The sequence below is a fragment of the Pholcus phalangioides genome, unplaced genomic scaffold (assembly GCF_987345545.1).
Source record: "Pholcus phalangioides strain wild (caught in Gottingen) unplaced genomic scaffold, Ppha-v1.0 ptg000014l_1, whole genome shotgun sequence".
NCBI lineage: Eukaryota > Metazoa > Arthropoda > Arachnida > Araneae > Pholcidae > Pholcus > Pholcus phalangioides.
In genome coordinates, this window is record NW_028301607.1 from 13,629,490 (window position 1) to 13,644,111 (window position 14,622).

General features: G+C 35.0%; 1 protein-coding gene across 3 annotated transcripts in view; it reads right to left on the reverse strand.

Annotated features, from left to right (window-relative positions):
- Cp110 (Centriolar coiled coil protein 110kDa) overlaps positions 1–14,622 on the reverse strand; it is a 33,885-nt gene that overhangs the window by 17,215 nt on the left and 2,048 nt on the right. For all 3 annotated transcript variants that reach the window (XM_089241778.1, XM_089241777.1, XM_089241776.1), the window contains exons 2-7: positions 14,012–14,106; positions 11,082–11,213; positions 6,752–8,019; positions 4,939–5,126; positions 3,206–3,777; positions 657–773 (exon numbers count right to left, since the gene is read on the reverse strand). In XM_089241778.1, coding sequence (XP_089097904.1) covers positions 657–773; positions 3,206–3,777; positions 4,939–5,126; positions 6,752–8,019; positions 11,082–11,213; positions 14,012–14,106 — 2,372 coding nt within the window. The remainder of the gene's footprint in view (positions 1–656; positions 774–3,205; positions 3,778–4,938; positions 5,127–6,751; positions 8,020–11,081; positions 11,214–14,011; positions 14,107–14,622) is intronic.

The following is a 14,622-nucleotide window of genomic DNA, read 5'->3' on the forward strand; positions in this document are numbered from 1 at the left end:
TCTTTAATATGGACTATTTCTCTGTAATGGGAATGATGTATCATATTTACCAACATGAAATTGCAATTATGCATAATTCCCTGTAAAAGTGATAATTTTTTTAGTATTTATGGAATTTACCAATGATGCTTGGGTATTATGCATAAGTGCCGGAAAAAGTGAATTTTGTGAAATTTATCAAACTTACCAAAATTGTAAGCGATTATGCATAATAACTGGATTTATCACATTTACATAACACATAGCTTATATAATATACAGTCGGCGCTCGATACCCCCCATCGTCCCATAGAAAATAGGCATTATATTGGAAGGCTGTTATAGCAAAAGGAAATACATACACACACACAGAGATTATTCATTATATTTCAACATTTGGGACTTATCCTACCGGTCGTTGTAATGGAATGATCACTATAAAACAGAATCATTGTAATGAGCATCAGCTCATTATAATTATTGTATTTATATACAATATTCACAGATTTAAGTTAGAAAGTTCCATATGATTTCACCTGTAACAATAAATTTTGAAAAAGATTGTTTATGTACATTTGTGTACCAGTTAAACAACTCTATTGTCATCTATAGATTCAAAAAAATTGTTCGACCGGCAATATACCATTTTATGTGTAAAAATTTCAGTATTGACTCACATCGATGGTTTTAATAAGCTCCTGTACTTTTTCTGTTTGCAGCAATCGCCTTGTCAGGTACCCTTTCACAGCAGCAGAAACTTTCTCAAACTTCTTCTGCATAGAAGGATCACCAATCTGGATAAAAATAAAATAAAAATTTGGACAAAAGCAGAAAAAATACTATTGGTTCGCATTAACCTTTTTAAAGCATTTGAAATTAATGAGAGAAAAATTCTGAAAATATCTCATTCAGCATTTCGTCTAGGAGCTAGAATACATTCATTATCCGTGCTAAATTCTCAGAACAGTTTCGAGTCATTCACCTGAAGCTTATACTTCAGATTTGATTCTTGATGGTTTTTTTTTTGAGCTGATAATTTTTTTCATAATTATTGGCAGTTATAAAAAGATGGAAAAATCATTTTGAAAAATTTATTTTGAATTGTACTGCTTACACGGGTTTGTACGAATTGTACTGCTTCAAAGAGGACACATAGAGCCTCAAAAATTGCATATAAAATAAATGTACAGTCAGCCCTCCATATTTGCAGACTTCATATTTTAAAAAACCCTGACTAAACATTTTCTGGTGCTTTTGGAAATGTTTCTAAAAGATTGCTGTTTAAGTGTTCCTGGAAAAGAAAACTTGAATGACAAAAAATTGAAAGGATGCCTTGTTACCATAACAAATATATTACTCTAACAAATCAACTGAAATGAAGAAACTGCCAACAGCCATTATAATATTCTCTCAGAAAAACATTGCAGAGAATCAATCCGAGGGTCAGGGCAGAGGTCTCATCCCCTTCTACTTCTTCCACACAAAACAGATATAAACATGGTTTATATCTGTTTTATATCTTGTACAAAATTTGGCGCATCCTGCAATAAATTTTTCAACTTTAATACACTTCTCTTATAAGATTCAGTGCCTTGGGTGGGTCTTGACACAATGCTCGACAGCCCCCCCCCCCCCCCCGACCGCTATGGTAGGCGAATGGTCATAGTGAGACAGACTCGCATCGTGAGGACACAGTTTCAAACTCCACCGTCGCAATAGTGGTGGTCGGCTGAAGGCGGTTTTCTGTGGTTCCTAACTTCAAGGCGTGAATGTGAGCCAATCTCCTTGTTAAAAAGTCTTGCCACAGAGAGCAACAGGCCTAAAACAATACAATTATTCAATCATTACACTTCACTCATAATTATAAAAATTGATGGCAGATGGAAGCAATACACGCAACAAACATTACACAGAAACAAACTTCATGTCAGGTTCGCTACACATACACACGCACATTCCACCATGTACCAATTCATTAGAATTTCCGCAGAGGAATATGGACGAGGTGCATGTCCGCATGCCTTGTTTAGTAGTAGCCTATTCAACCCCTGCATTGCTTCCATGACAAAGTTTGGGCAGTGTTGACAATTAATATTCCAACCATTTGATGAGAGATGACTGCCACTTTAGATACTCTAAATATGACTATGAATATATATATCACACACTTCCATACGTACTGCATGCAGACACATATTCTTTATTCTTTGGCCATGTCTCTCTGCCACATTGCTTCCAATTCGACTCAGTGTGGACACTACTATATATACATATTGATATACATACCAGGGTTTAAGCTACGGTAGCATTTTTCGCAAAATGCAAAAGAAAATCGTAGAATGCAAAAAAAGTAGTAGCCACTTTCGCAAAAATGCGTACAGGAGGTACGCAATGAGTAGACATCGAACCATCAATCATTACATTCAAGTCATTCAACTATTACATCAGCATCTGGGGGAGCGGGGGTTTTGGATTTGCTGACGTTTGATGACGGGGTTGGGGGGTGGCTGAAGGTTGCTAATGTCCTCAACCACCCTTTTTGAAGATATGAAATATTCTAAGCTGCTGACGAAATTTTACTGACAAGGGGTGGAGGGGGTCAGTGTTTGCTGACGTTTGCTGACAAGGGGGAAGGGGTCAAAAATGGCTAAAAATCTGCTGACGTAATACTTGAATGGCCCCTTAGTATCGTAGCATTTTGCTAAAGCTTTTCCTCCCATTTTCGCTTTTTTGCGAAAGGAATCTTTTATCCAGCTTAAACCCTGATACATACTATGACGCTATACATGCCTCACCTATATGTTCACCCTGATCATCCCATTATGCTGTCAGGACAGTATGAAAATGTGTGTCCTTTGTACCCATGATGGCCACGTTACCTTGTCAGCCATGTCTTCACAAAACTAATTTCCTAATGTCCTTTGCCTACTTCTTTATAATTATGAGGTAAAAAATAATCTAACACACAGTGTGCCAGATAGATTTTAATTTAATTTTTTCTCATAAAAACTGGCATTACTAATGCAATGGATCTTTTCAATAATGGATACCACAGGAGACAGTTCACTAACTTTTTGTTCACTAATGGGAAGTGTCTGTTCAGCAAAATACATTGAGGCCCTGTTCCACTATCGGGGGAATGTCCATTATCGAAATTCCACTGCTTTGAGTGAGACAGAAAAAAAATCAATCAAAAAAAAATTTTTAGTGAAGGAAAAAAACTTACTGCTTGTAAAACATTTAAAAGCCTGCTTTCGTCTTTTCTTTTTTCACTCATTTTTGCAAGGGATCTCGCTACACTTATAGGCGCAAGAGCTTTCAAAGGTCCGCATCTAGTTGTATGAGATGTAGGATAAACATTTTTTCTGGGAACACATTTCTGTTGAGCACCAAGAAGGACAAGATGAGGTTTCTCCTTTGGAAAATCTTCCGATTTCAGTGATGAAGAACTCGTTGAATTTTGAGGGATTGTTTCTGTTTTGTTTCGCCTTGGAGTGATATCACATGACTTAGAACGAAGCAAATTTGGTTTCAATCTGGAGTTTGATGCTGATGGGGATGATGGAGCAGATAGTTCAGTTTTAACAACTGAATTTTGGCTTTGTTGTAACTCGCATAATTCTTTATTCGAATCAGTTTTTGAAGTATCTGACAATCTTAATGTAGAAGAGGTAGAATCTTTCTGCTTGCATGTCCCAATGGAATTCAAGCTTGCATCTTCTGCAGTCAATTTTTGGCATTCGTGTTGTGATGGATTCTTGCTATGAGTATCAATGCTTGCATTGGGAGCTAATGATTCTGAAATAACATAATTATGAGTTTTTTTAAACAAAGATGATTTGATATACTTCAAAATATAAAAAATGGGAATATAGCACGAATTTTGTTCAAATGACAAGTGTCTCAACTTGAGAGCAATGTAAGTAATAAGCAAAAAACGATACAATTTCTGCTTTGACAGAATCATTAATTGCAATCTACAACATTTGTATTACTTGGCAATATACAGATGATTCCCTCCTTAATTAAAATCAATTACACAAATTTTGTTGATGGGATTCGGTAAAAAAGTAGGAAAGGTAGGACAAAAACACTGCATTTTAATGAAAAGTAGGACAAGTGGGAATTATCCAGTTTTATAAAAGGAAAAAAATGCCCGCCCATCAAGTTCTGAGCAATTTTTAAAGTGTCTGCAATTGCCTGGCAACTTTCTCAGTTTATTCTTCATCCCCAAACTTTAGGCCACCAATAACATGCCTGCAGTTAACGAGTAATTTTTCCGGTAAAATCGAGAGAAATCTCCAATTTTAGGCCAAAATAGGGAGAAATTTTTTATTAATTATGGAGAGCAGGAAGACTAGTGAAAAATCTGGAGTCTCCCATCTAAATCTGGAGAGTTGGCAGGTCTCTACCAGACTACCACCAAAAGTGCTCTAAATCAGACCAACAGTCATCTCAAAACACAACCACTACCAAATATGCTTATATTTGGACTAACACTCTATCACACTTTAGGCATTTACCACTTTTCTCAGGCAATGCAGGGTAAGTCTGTTAGTAATTGATACCTTATATTGTAAAATATTTCCCAGCTTAAACTCTGGCTTGAAGAGAAGAAACCACACAAAGGTTTCTGAAGCTAAGAACATTTGTATCACTAAGAATTTTTTGCGTACCTGACAGCTTAAACCAGCCCAATCTCAGCTCAGTGATCTGCAGATTTTACAAAAATTATTTAATTAAATCTAATTTTAATGTTCAATAGATTTTTTTTCTTCAAAATTGTGGGCAGGCAGTGACAAAGTGCTCTGAAAGGCAAATGTTGTCCAAGGATCATGCATTGAAAAACCTCCCAGGTTAGAAGATTCAGGTAATACATAGAAAATCAAGTATAATCAGTAAAACTATGTAAGGTCAGTTTTCCAAATGAAAATAGCATTAATCATAACAGCAATATACTTGGCGCATCTGCCAACATGATGGATTGAAGCTCTTCCTCAAGTAAGCGTTCCTGTTCTTTACATTCTGCTTGGAACTTCATCCACTGATCGTTTTGTTCAGCTAACAACCTTTCAATTTTTTCTTTCTGAATTTCCTTCAGTTTCTCATATTTTTCGCTGAACATTTCTGTAGATTTTACCGGGTTCCTTTTGGGGTAAAAAAAGAACAAGGCATAAACATTCTTCAGAGAAAAAAATTATCATTATTTTTAAGAAAATGATTGAGTGCCAATCTATTCCTATAGCTATTTATACCATAAAAATTTTATAAGTGTTTCCCCTCCCCATTAAATTTGCTGCCAATGCAGCCTCCTCCCCCAGTTCCAGCCGTATGGATCCAGCATCCGTAGTGTTCTCCAACAGTATGGGGGTGGGAACTTTAGCATAGACATAACAGGATTTTCTCAAAAAAGGGTTTCAGTTGGTTTTTTTTTCGGAGGAAGGGAGATTTTTTTTACTGCAAAACATTAAAATTTCAGCTCAAGAGGTGGGTTTGCAATCCTCTGTCCCACATAAACCAGTAGCCGCTGGAGCTTATAAAAGTTATGAAATACCAAAAGGTTTATGAAATATGAAGATGTTTAATTTAATCCATTTGTCCCTCCCGCACAAACAAAGGAAAAAACAAGAAAAGATAGAACATGAAGAAAAATCCCTCCAAAAACTGTGGCTCAGTAACAGATTCAGATCATGTGCAATGTGTATAAAATGGTATACTTTACGATTCAACTCACTATACCAAATAGTAAAATATGTAAAGCAAGTAATACTGTATGCTTCTCTTCCATCTTTTCCTTTGGAATTAATAGGATAGGGGGATCTGACAATGAAGATATTTACCTATATACTCATGTAAAAGCAGTTTTTTTTTGTTCAGGAAAATCTTTCATTCATAGGGAAGGTCGACTTATACATGGGTGAGTTTTTGGGAAAAATATTCAGCCTGAGTTTTATCCCCCCCCCCTTTAGCAAAGTTCACTAATGCAATGTCATCTAAGGCCCCTCATGCACCAAGAGGTGCCCAGGTGAGCCCCTGCATTAAGACAATCCTATGTCAAAATTAAAATTTTAAATAAAATGTATCAATCCACATAGCATGATAATTACAACAGTTTGTGGCCCATGAACAGCAGCCATCTCTTATATCTGGTTCTAGCACACTGGGCATTTTGCACAACCATGCTGTTTCTACTCATGCTGTAGTCATAATATGATAGAAAATGTTTTAATGCTGTCTTGTAAGGATTGGAGTGATTAAATGAAAAGAGGTAAAATATTTGAAAAGTTTTGATCATTTTTCATTGAATATAGTACTTATTTCTTGGAGACATACGTTTCTTTCCTTTAACATGTCTAATTTTTTAGGATAGGCTTATACACGTTTCCAATTTTCTATCATTTTAGTGGTCCTCAAGTTAGGGAGTGGATCACTTATACACGAATATATACAGTATATGGGGAAAATGTTGCATCACCAGTTAACATTCACTTGGCTAGAGATTAGTGCCAAATTGCAAGGCACTGCTGTATATAAGGAATCAACAGAGTATCATCACTGAGTATTTTCCCCCCAGCTTGTACCCACTAAGATCACTTTCTCGCACCCCTGGTAAAGAACCACTGCCCTAAGATTGTGTGATTTGATTATCAACGGAAATATATAAGGAGCAGGGTCAAACTTCAGCTTCTAACCTCCTATGAAAAAAAGAAGAAACAAAAAAATTTAAAGAAAAAACAAGAAAAGTTACATGAACAATGTAACATAAACTCACATCATTTTGAATATCTGATCTGTATTCCTGTTATCGGAAACGCATAATATCCCATCATTATGAGAATCTCCAGAAGATATAGCCTTCGTTAACAAATAATTACATGCTGATGATGAAGCATCATTCACTGCAATATCATGATTTTTTTCATGATGATCATTATCAATCGTTGCATACGGAGATGGAGGAGTCAGCAACTTATCAAATTCTGCTGATGTCGAATGAGGAGATATTTGTGCTTTAGGGCATGCATCACATTTGCATCCCACATGAGACTGTATCAACACAGGCGAAGGATGATCCAAAGTGTATGATTTAGATCTTGAATGTCTTCGGACTGCACTAATATTTTTTTTGTGTTCATTCGCATCCTCAGAACTATCTGTCCTCACTTTCAAAGGAACTTGTTTTGGATCAATCTTATTTTCCATTGACGAAAACTCATTAGAATATCTGTCTGCTACACTTTTCGATGCTCGTGTGACATTTATTCCTCTTAATGCAAGGTCTGTAGGACGGTTTGCAGTGCATGGGTTATCCACTGATTTGGATTTAATGCCCTGAAGGGGTGTATCATTGGAAGTGTGTTGGCCATTTTTGACAAATGTTTCACTGCTGGTTGCATTTTCATCTGCCATCTTTATCACCGGTGTTTGACTATTTCCACTAACTACAGTTTCACAGCTATGATGGTCAAGATCATAAACGATAGTAGAGGAGTTGGAAACTGTGCCTTCGGCAGAATAATCCATATATTTGCCAAGATCGCTACTCCTAGCAACACTGGTTGCAGTGCTAGCGGCATCCATGTCCCAGCCAAATGTCCGATAAGTGTTTCGGATCACAGTAGACAGGGAGAAGCCATCAGCATCAGATGCTTCGCTGTCCACACATGAATCTGTGAACGAAGATGACATATCATTATAACATACTAATCCAACATTCGATTGCTGAGTTTCCACATCTCCATATTGCTTGGAGCCAAAATTAACAAACTGTGCGATTCCCGGGTCTGTGATGAAACAAAAACTTTCAGCATTGTCAAGCAACACATTATTAAAGGCACTGTTGGGTCTGCTACCTCCGAGCTGTGAGCAAAGCTCTTCACTTTCACAGTCTTGAACTTGAAGATCAGGGTATATAGCATGTTGCATTCCTGCCTCAACCTGAGACTTCGGACTAGACATCAATTCATCTTGAGAATAAGGATTATCATTTCCTTCCTTTAGATGACCACTACGCAAAAGTTCATTGGAACTAAGATGATCCTAGACAATGGATAATTAAAACAATTACACAAATGTGCTAGTAGTTTAAACAACTGATCAACAGTTCACAAAATATATTATATTCATGGGTAAAAATTAATAACTGATAACTTTTTTTAAAAGATTCAAAATTTTAAACTAATACACAGTGAACAAAAATTAGCTTTGAAGTTACAAATCTCGAAATTATCTTCCGGTTATCAACTGCTTAATGTTCATGTCATTGCCTGAATATGCCATATAAGAAAATTTCGTGTGGCATTTTTTAGAATTTTTTGCTACTGTTCGTGCACAAGCTAAGCCAGGGGTTCTTAACATTTTCTTTAGCAGTGACTCAAATTCAAAAAAATAATAAACTTCGTGACCCATGGGACTATTTGGAATTTTAAAATGCTGATTAAATGTTATTGAATAATAATATATATATGTTTTTATAATCTTTTAAAACCAATCATAAATGTCTTAACAGGTGGGCCTCAGCCTGAACCAAGGCCCTGAATTAAGCAGAGGTCCCAAATTATTGGAAACTCTCACGAAACTCTGGAATTGTTTTTCCCCCTTTATAAATTCTGAATTTTTTTTTATTCTAGAATTATTCCTCTCATTAATTTTCAATTTTTTCAATTAGTTCTTTCATTAATTCTTGATATTTTTTTATTCTTGCATTATTCCCATTGTTTTTCTTGCATTATCTTTCATTATAGAAATGTTTTGACTTATTCTGTGGAATTGTGTACAGATGAATCCCATTATAATGAACTCCAAGAGACCAGGGAAATTATAAAGAAATTACAGGTTTTTGCAATGTTTCCATGTCAACTTATCTTGGGGATTACAAAAGTATTCGTTAAAACAAGATTTTCGCTATTATGGTATTCATTAAAATGGGATTTGACTGTATTTCTTTCATTAATTTCAAATTACAGATGTGCCAATTTTTGGCATCTGGAAATCTGGAGATTCTCCCGAGGGAGGGGGGGGGGGCGTATGCCCTGCACTCATAAACGTGATCAAAAAAAAATTCACAAATAATTTTTTTGTGAGAAAGAAAAAGTTCCACACCCCCCCCCCCCCCCCCAGGCAGGTTCTTCTGCATTGTCCCTGAGCAGAATATAATTCAATGTCAGACATTCTATGAAGAAGAGAAATCATATCTATACATTCATAAAACATTGTTTCCTTTCTTGGATGCTATGTGAATGATAATCTTGAATATGTGAACTCTTAAAAGCAGTTTTATATTTTCTTTCTGACGACATATTTAATCAGAGGAAACAGTTAAAAAACCTCAAAAACAAAGTTGCTGACGAAAAAACTTATTGTGTTTACCGCATGGCTGTTCATGGAATACAATAATGATTTACATGAATTTCGGCAACCAAAATCATATAAATAATAAATGATTGCAGATAAACACTAATTAAACAAAGTCATGTCTTTGCCAGTTGCTTAAATGTGATCACTAAGACTTTCTTTTATGGCTGCTAGACGGAAATGACCACGGCTGCCTCCTATGGGTGTTTTCCCTAATAATGACGGTAGTAATTTTAACAAATCCGGAGAGCAGGAGGAAGGATTAAAAATCTGGAGTCTCCCACCTAAATCCGGAGATTTGGCAAGTCTGAAATTACCATCAATTCTGAATTTTCGTTTGGGGTTCATATTTTTGTATAGGTGTTTTTCAGCATTCTTGTGCATCAATGGTGTCGGGGTGCAGTGGGTGCTCAAGCACCCACAGTAGATTGAAACCTGCATAAAAAAAAGGTCGAGAATGAAATTATTTTCTGTTCCAGACAGATTTCGTTTCATAAAGGTGCACATAAAAATATACGCAGTGATTTATTTCTATTGTTTTTCAAAACTTAAATTTTGGGGACATCACCCTAACTTCAAAAAAACCAACATGTATTAAACAGAGACATGCATATTATTATTTTGAATGTTTTTCATGTTTGAAATTATTATACATTTGAAATTTCATATTTAATGTGCTAATACAATGAACTTCAATATAAAACATTCACCTCAATAGCAATAGAATGAACACTTACATTTGCTAAAAATGAAAAATTTTAACAATTAAAATAAGAAATTGAAAAATTGTATACTTTTTAAAAATAATGACAATAAGATCAACAACCAATAACGTTTGTGAAAGGAAGATTTTGCATCTCGGTAGCACTTAAATTTTGTTCTTTTTTTTTGCCTCCAGGAGAACTGTTTTTATAATCAAATTCAATGTGTTTCTTGTACCTGGTAGCCATCTCTACACTGAATGTAAATCTCTGCAGTAGCCAAAACACTGTATTGCTAAATGTGAACAATAATTCAGTATCCCACGCCTATTACTCTCCCAAAGTTATCTAAATTCTAACAAAAGCCACCATTTCCATCATAAATGAAATGCCATGATAAACTAAAATTAAACCTAAATTTTGAATAGTAAATCTGCTTCTACTCAAGCCGAATCCCCTCACTTCTAGTTCAGATAGATAATGAGCATTCATCATTTTTCCAAGAAAGAAGTGAAAGAGTTCTCTAACAAGAGGGAAGGTCAAAATGATTTAACTTCCTCCCATCTAAAGGTCAAAAACTTGCACTTGGCCAAAAATATTTTTTCCATTTTAGTAGGTTTTTCAATCTAAAAATAGACTAAATATGCCTTCCATTTCTGCATTAGACACTTTCCATCCTACAGGAATTTCATATGACTGAAAAACATATTATCCATAAGGTTATTTTTCTGTTTCCTTCAAGAAAGGTTTCTATTTCCCAGAGTGTCTGTCTGAGACAGGTTTCACTGTCTTTTGTAGCACCAGTATGAGCACCTTCAGAATTAATTAAAAAACCAAAATTTTTTTTATGAAGATCAAGTCAAGCAATCACAGGTGTAAAACACTTTTGAACTCTCTGCTGCGCAATTCCCAATAATGTTATGAATTTTTGGATACACACTTTTTTCAACAAAAATGTATGAAATCATGGCTCAAGAGAGCCCAAAAAAAATATCTGAGTACCAACCCAATCCGTTTAATTTTTTTCAATGAGTTTTTCTCACTCACCTCAATTCTGTCCAGCACCTCTCGGGCTTTATCGAAAACCTTTGCTTTCTGGTTTCTTCTGTCTTGGATCTGATTTTCTATGAGGCACATCCTACTTCGAATCTGTTCGATTTCCTCTCTATCCAATGATGGCTGAAAGAAACAACTAAAACATATAGTATACATGTTGCTAATTCACCTCACCTTATCTAGCATAATAAAAAAAAGTAAAATGTCATGTTTCAAGATGCCTATTGCCTAAGCAGAAGAGCTCATTGCTTCTTAAGAACAATAAACCCAATAATTAGCCTACTAAGTGATTACCATTTACATACTTTGAAACAGTATATTCAAGAGATAGGATCATCAGGGAGTCCTGAAAAAAAATATTCTTATTCTGAAAGTTGCGAGTGATGTGAAGTATGCCAATGTGGTGTCAGTTATTTATTCATTTGTAAAACATTGTAGGCAGAGGCCTACACTGAATGGTTTTGGTTGTGAGCGAGGCCAATATTACACTATAAAATTTCAATTAAAGTTATCTATAAAACTTGAAAAATGCAACCAATAAGCTTATGTGTTACATTCGATCACAAATGCAACCAATAAGCTTATTTGTTGTTTGTCAAGATTTGTAAAATAATTTTTATGTAAATTTTATAGTATAACCTAGGCTTAATATTGTTTTATGTAGTACAAAAATCCAATGGCGGTCATGGGGAATCAATATCATCAGAATGGAGTTTGTTCCAGCCAACTATGGTATGACATAGCTGCCAACTTTGGAGAATGAGAATTAGGGAAATTTTTGCACAGAGATCCATCTGTACAAAAATAAATATAAGAGGGTTTAGAAAACAATGTAGGGGGTTTTCATCAACAGGAATAAAACTGTATAGAGATTTTCCCCCTGCAAAAACGTGACATCATGCAAGCCATAGTAGATTAGCGCCCAAGTCACTAGCCAGCTGGTTGAATTAATTGCTTGTCATAACTACTTTCTAATCAAATCATGTCAACAAAAATATCGTCATCTGGCTCGAATATGGTCAAAGCATACACAAGTCATCTTGGCAATTTCAGATGTCTAAAGGCCGAATTGATGCTTGCTTTTGGTGAATTTTGTCTTTTCCCCCTCCCAAAAAGGAAATATTTTTTGTGATTTGACACATGGTGGCAATGTGCATTATGCTTGTGACATCAATTCGAGGATTAAAAATGAAGAAACAGTCTTTTTCCCGGGTAAATTCTTACAGAATATTCTTTTCCCCTCAAAAATGTTAATTTTTTTACTATCAGTCAAAATTGGAGAAATAAAATAAATTTTGGGGAGCCCGGAAGATGAAGGCAGCTATGGTATGAGGAAAGAAATCTTATTTAAAACAGTCAGTAGAAACAAAAATAAGATTTGGGAATGATCAAGTCTATTAGAGAAATAGGAAAACTTAGTTAGAACTTCAGAAGTATCAAAGTTTAGATGACCATGGAGTATCTTATATAGCATAGTTAATCGGGAAATAAGTCAGTGAGTAAAAAAAGAGTGAAAATAAATCCAGGTTGAAGTTCAGAAATGAATACAAAGGAAGACAGTCATGGATAAAGCAGTTGGATTTATTTCAAATTATTTCTAATTTGTCTATATCACTTAAAGTGTAGGGGGTCCCAGATTTCAGAACACGAGGGGAAATGTAAGTTGGGTAATAGAGAAGTCAGACATGAAGTCAGTTAATGAAGTACAAAAATCTAGAAGGAAATATTTTACAAGAAACTCTCATGAAAACAGCTTTTGATGTGTTGAAAAGCATATGCCATGATGAGCAGCAGTCAGAGATGGAATTAAGTTGGAGAAGTTCATGATCAGCCTGATAGTGGTATGGTAAACTACACAATCATTCCCAAAGAATCTAGTGACAGTGCAGTTGAGCAATATTTCTGGGAAATCTTTATTAAGAAGAATAATGGCGAGAGAACAGGTCCCTAAGGAGTACCATTTGAATTCAAATTTGTCAAATACAGCTAATTAGCAGATTTTGGAATCGGAAAACTATGTAAATATATATACGTACAGGGTCAAAACAATCATGTTCAAAGTAAAACTGCATGTGCATTGTGTAATTTTTAAGAAACTCTAAAATTTGATGGCTTTGGTACTGCAGAAAGAGTAAATAGTGAATTTTACTCTAATTGAAAAAGGGTTTTTTTTTTACAAACCTTTTAGAAAGGAGCCACAGACCCCTTAAGGTATGCAAAATTTTACAATTTACAAACCACTGGTCTAAATGGATGCAAGACTCATGCATATTATTTCGATAAAGGTCTACAATTGTTTTCTTCCAATTTCCTTGGGAAGGTTTTCAGATTTTTTGAAATTTCAAAGAGTTGTGCTTGTTAAAGAATGCATACAATTCACTTTTTTAAGATCACTGAGAGTATTTAAAATTAGCATGCCACTCACAAGCTTGAGAGGTCCCCCCCCCCCCCACATACACACAAAAAAAGTCCAATATTTCGGGAGTTACACACAAAACTTCACACAGACATGCTGCTTCAATTTTTTTGGTGCAAAAGATCATAAACATGAAAGAATGGAAAAAAAAAACTCTGTTGATTTCTTTTTTCCATCGGATCTCAACAAAACTTTGCTGCATAACTCCCATCAGCTCCTTTGAGAGAGCTTCACTTTCTAAAATTCAACACTTATTTTCTGGGGGGAGTCAAAAACTTCTTGATTTCACCTTGTGTGTATAACCATTTTTCTCATGAGAGTAAAAATATGTCATCAATACCATACAATTTACACTACATGTATTATACAAAGAAACTCAGCAACTTGAACAAGAAAATTCATAATCTCACAAGATTTGAATAAAACAAGGGAAACACCTTTAACGGGATAAACTGTATATAAGCAGAGTAATCAAAATAGAAATATAATCTTAGCAAAGCTTTACCAAAGGAGGTAGGATTGAATGACCATAAAACTTGATACATGACTTATATGACGATAACTTTGGAAGCCTTTCAAGTACAATCTCCTCATCATCATCTGAAATGTGAAAATTGATGATATTAAAAAAAAACTGAGAAAAGTTAATCAACAAAAATTTTGTGGTTAACTCTAGAAGGACCACAGTTTTGACCATTTCTTATCTTCTCACTTAATTTTCATGATGAACCAGATCATTTTGAATGTTGAAATTTCACGACTTTTCCTAAAAGTGTTTAAATATTATGCTTGCAAATTATTTTATAAAATTGGCCGAGATATTTTTAGTTATACTTAGAAGAACCATCACCGGTCAATTAGACCGGTAATGTTATAAGCACTTTCATAGCCACGTACAGCAAATATTTTCTTGAATCGTGGAATAAAAGTTTTACTAATATAGATACGCTCACTTCGGCTAAGTGAAAGCCTTAATGAGACTAATTACAAAACTAATATTGCCAAAAATGTAGTGATGCAAATCATTGAATCTTATCAGCAGGATACCACCACCTTGGTAGGTATGACAATAAAATATCACAAAGAAATTTCACATGAAATTCACCAGGGATCCCT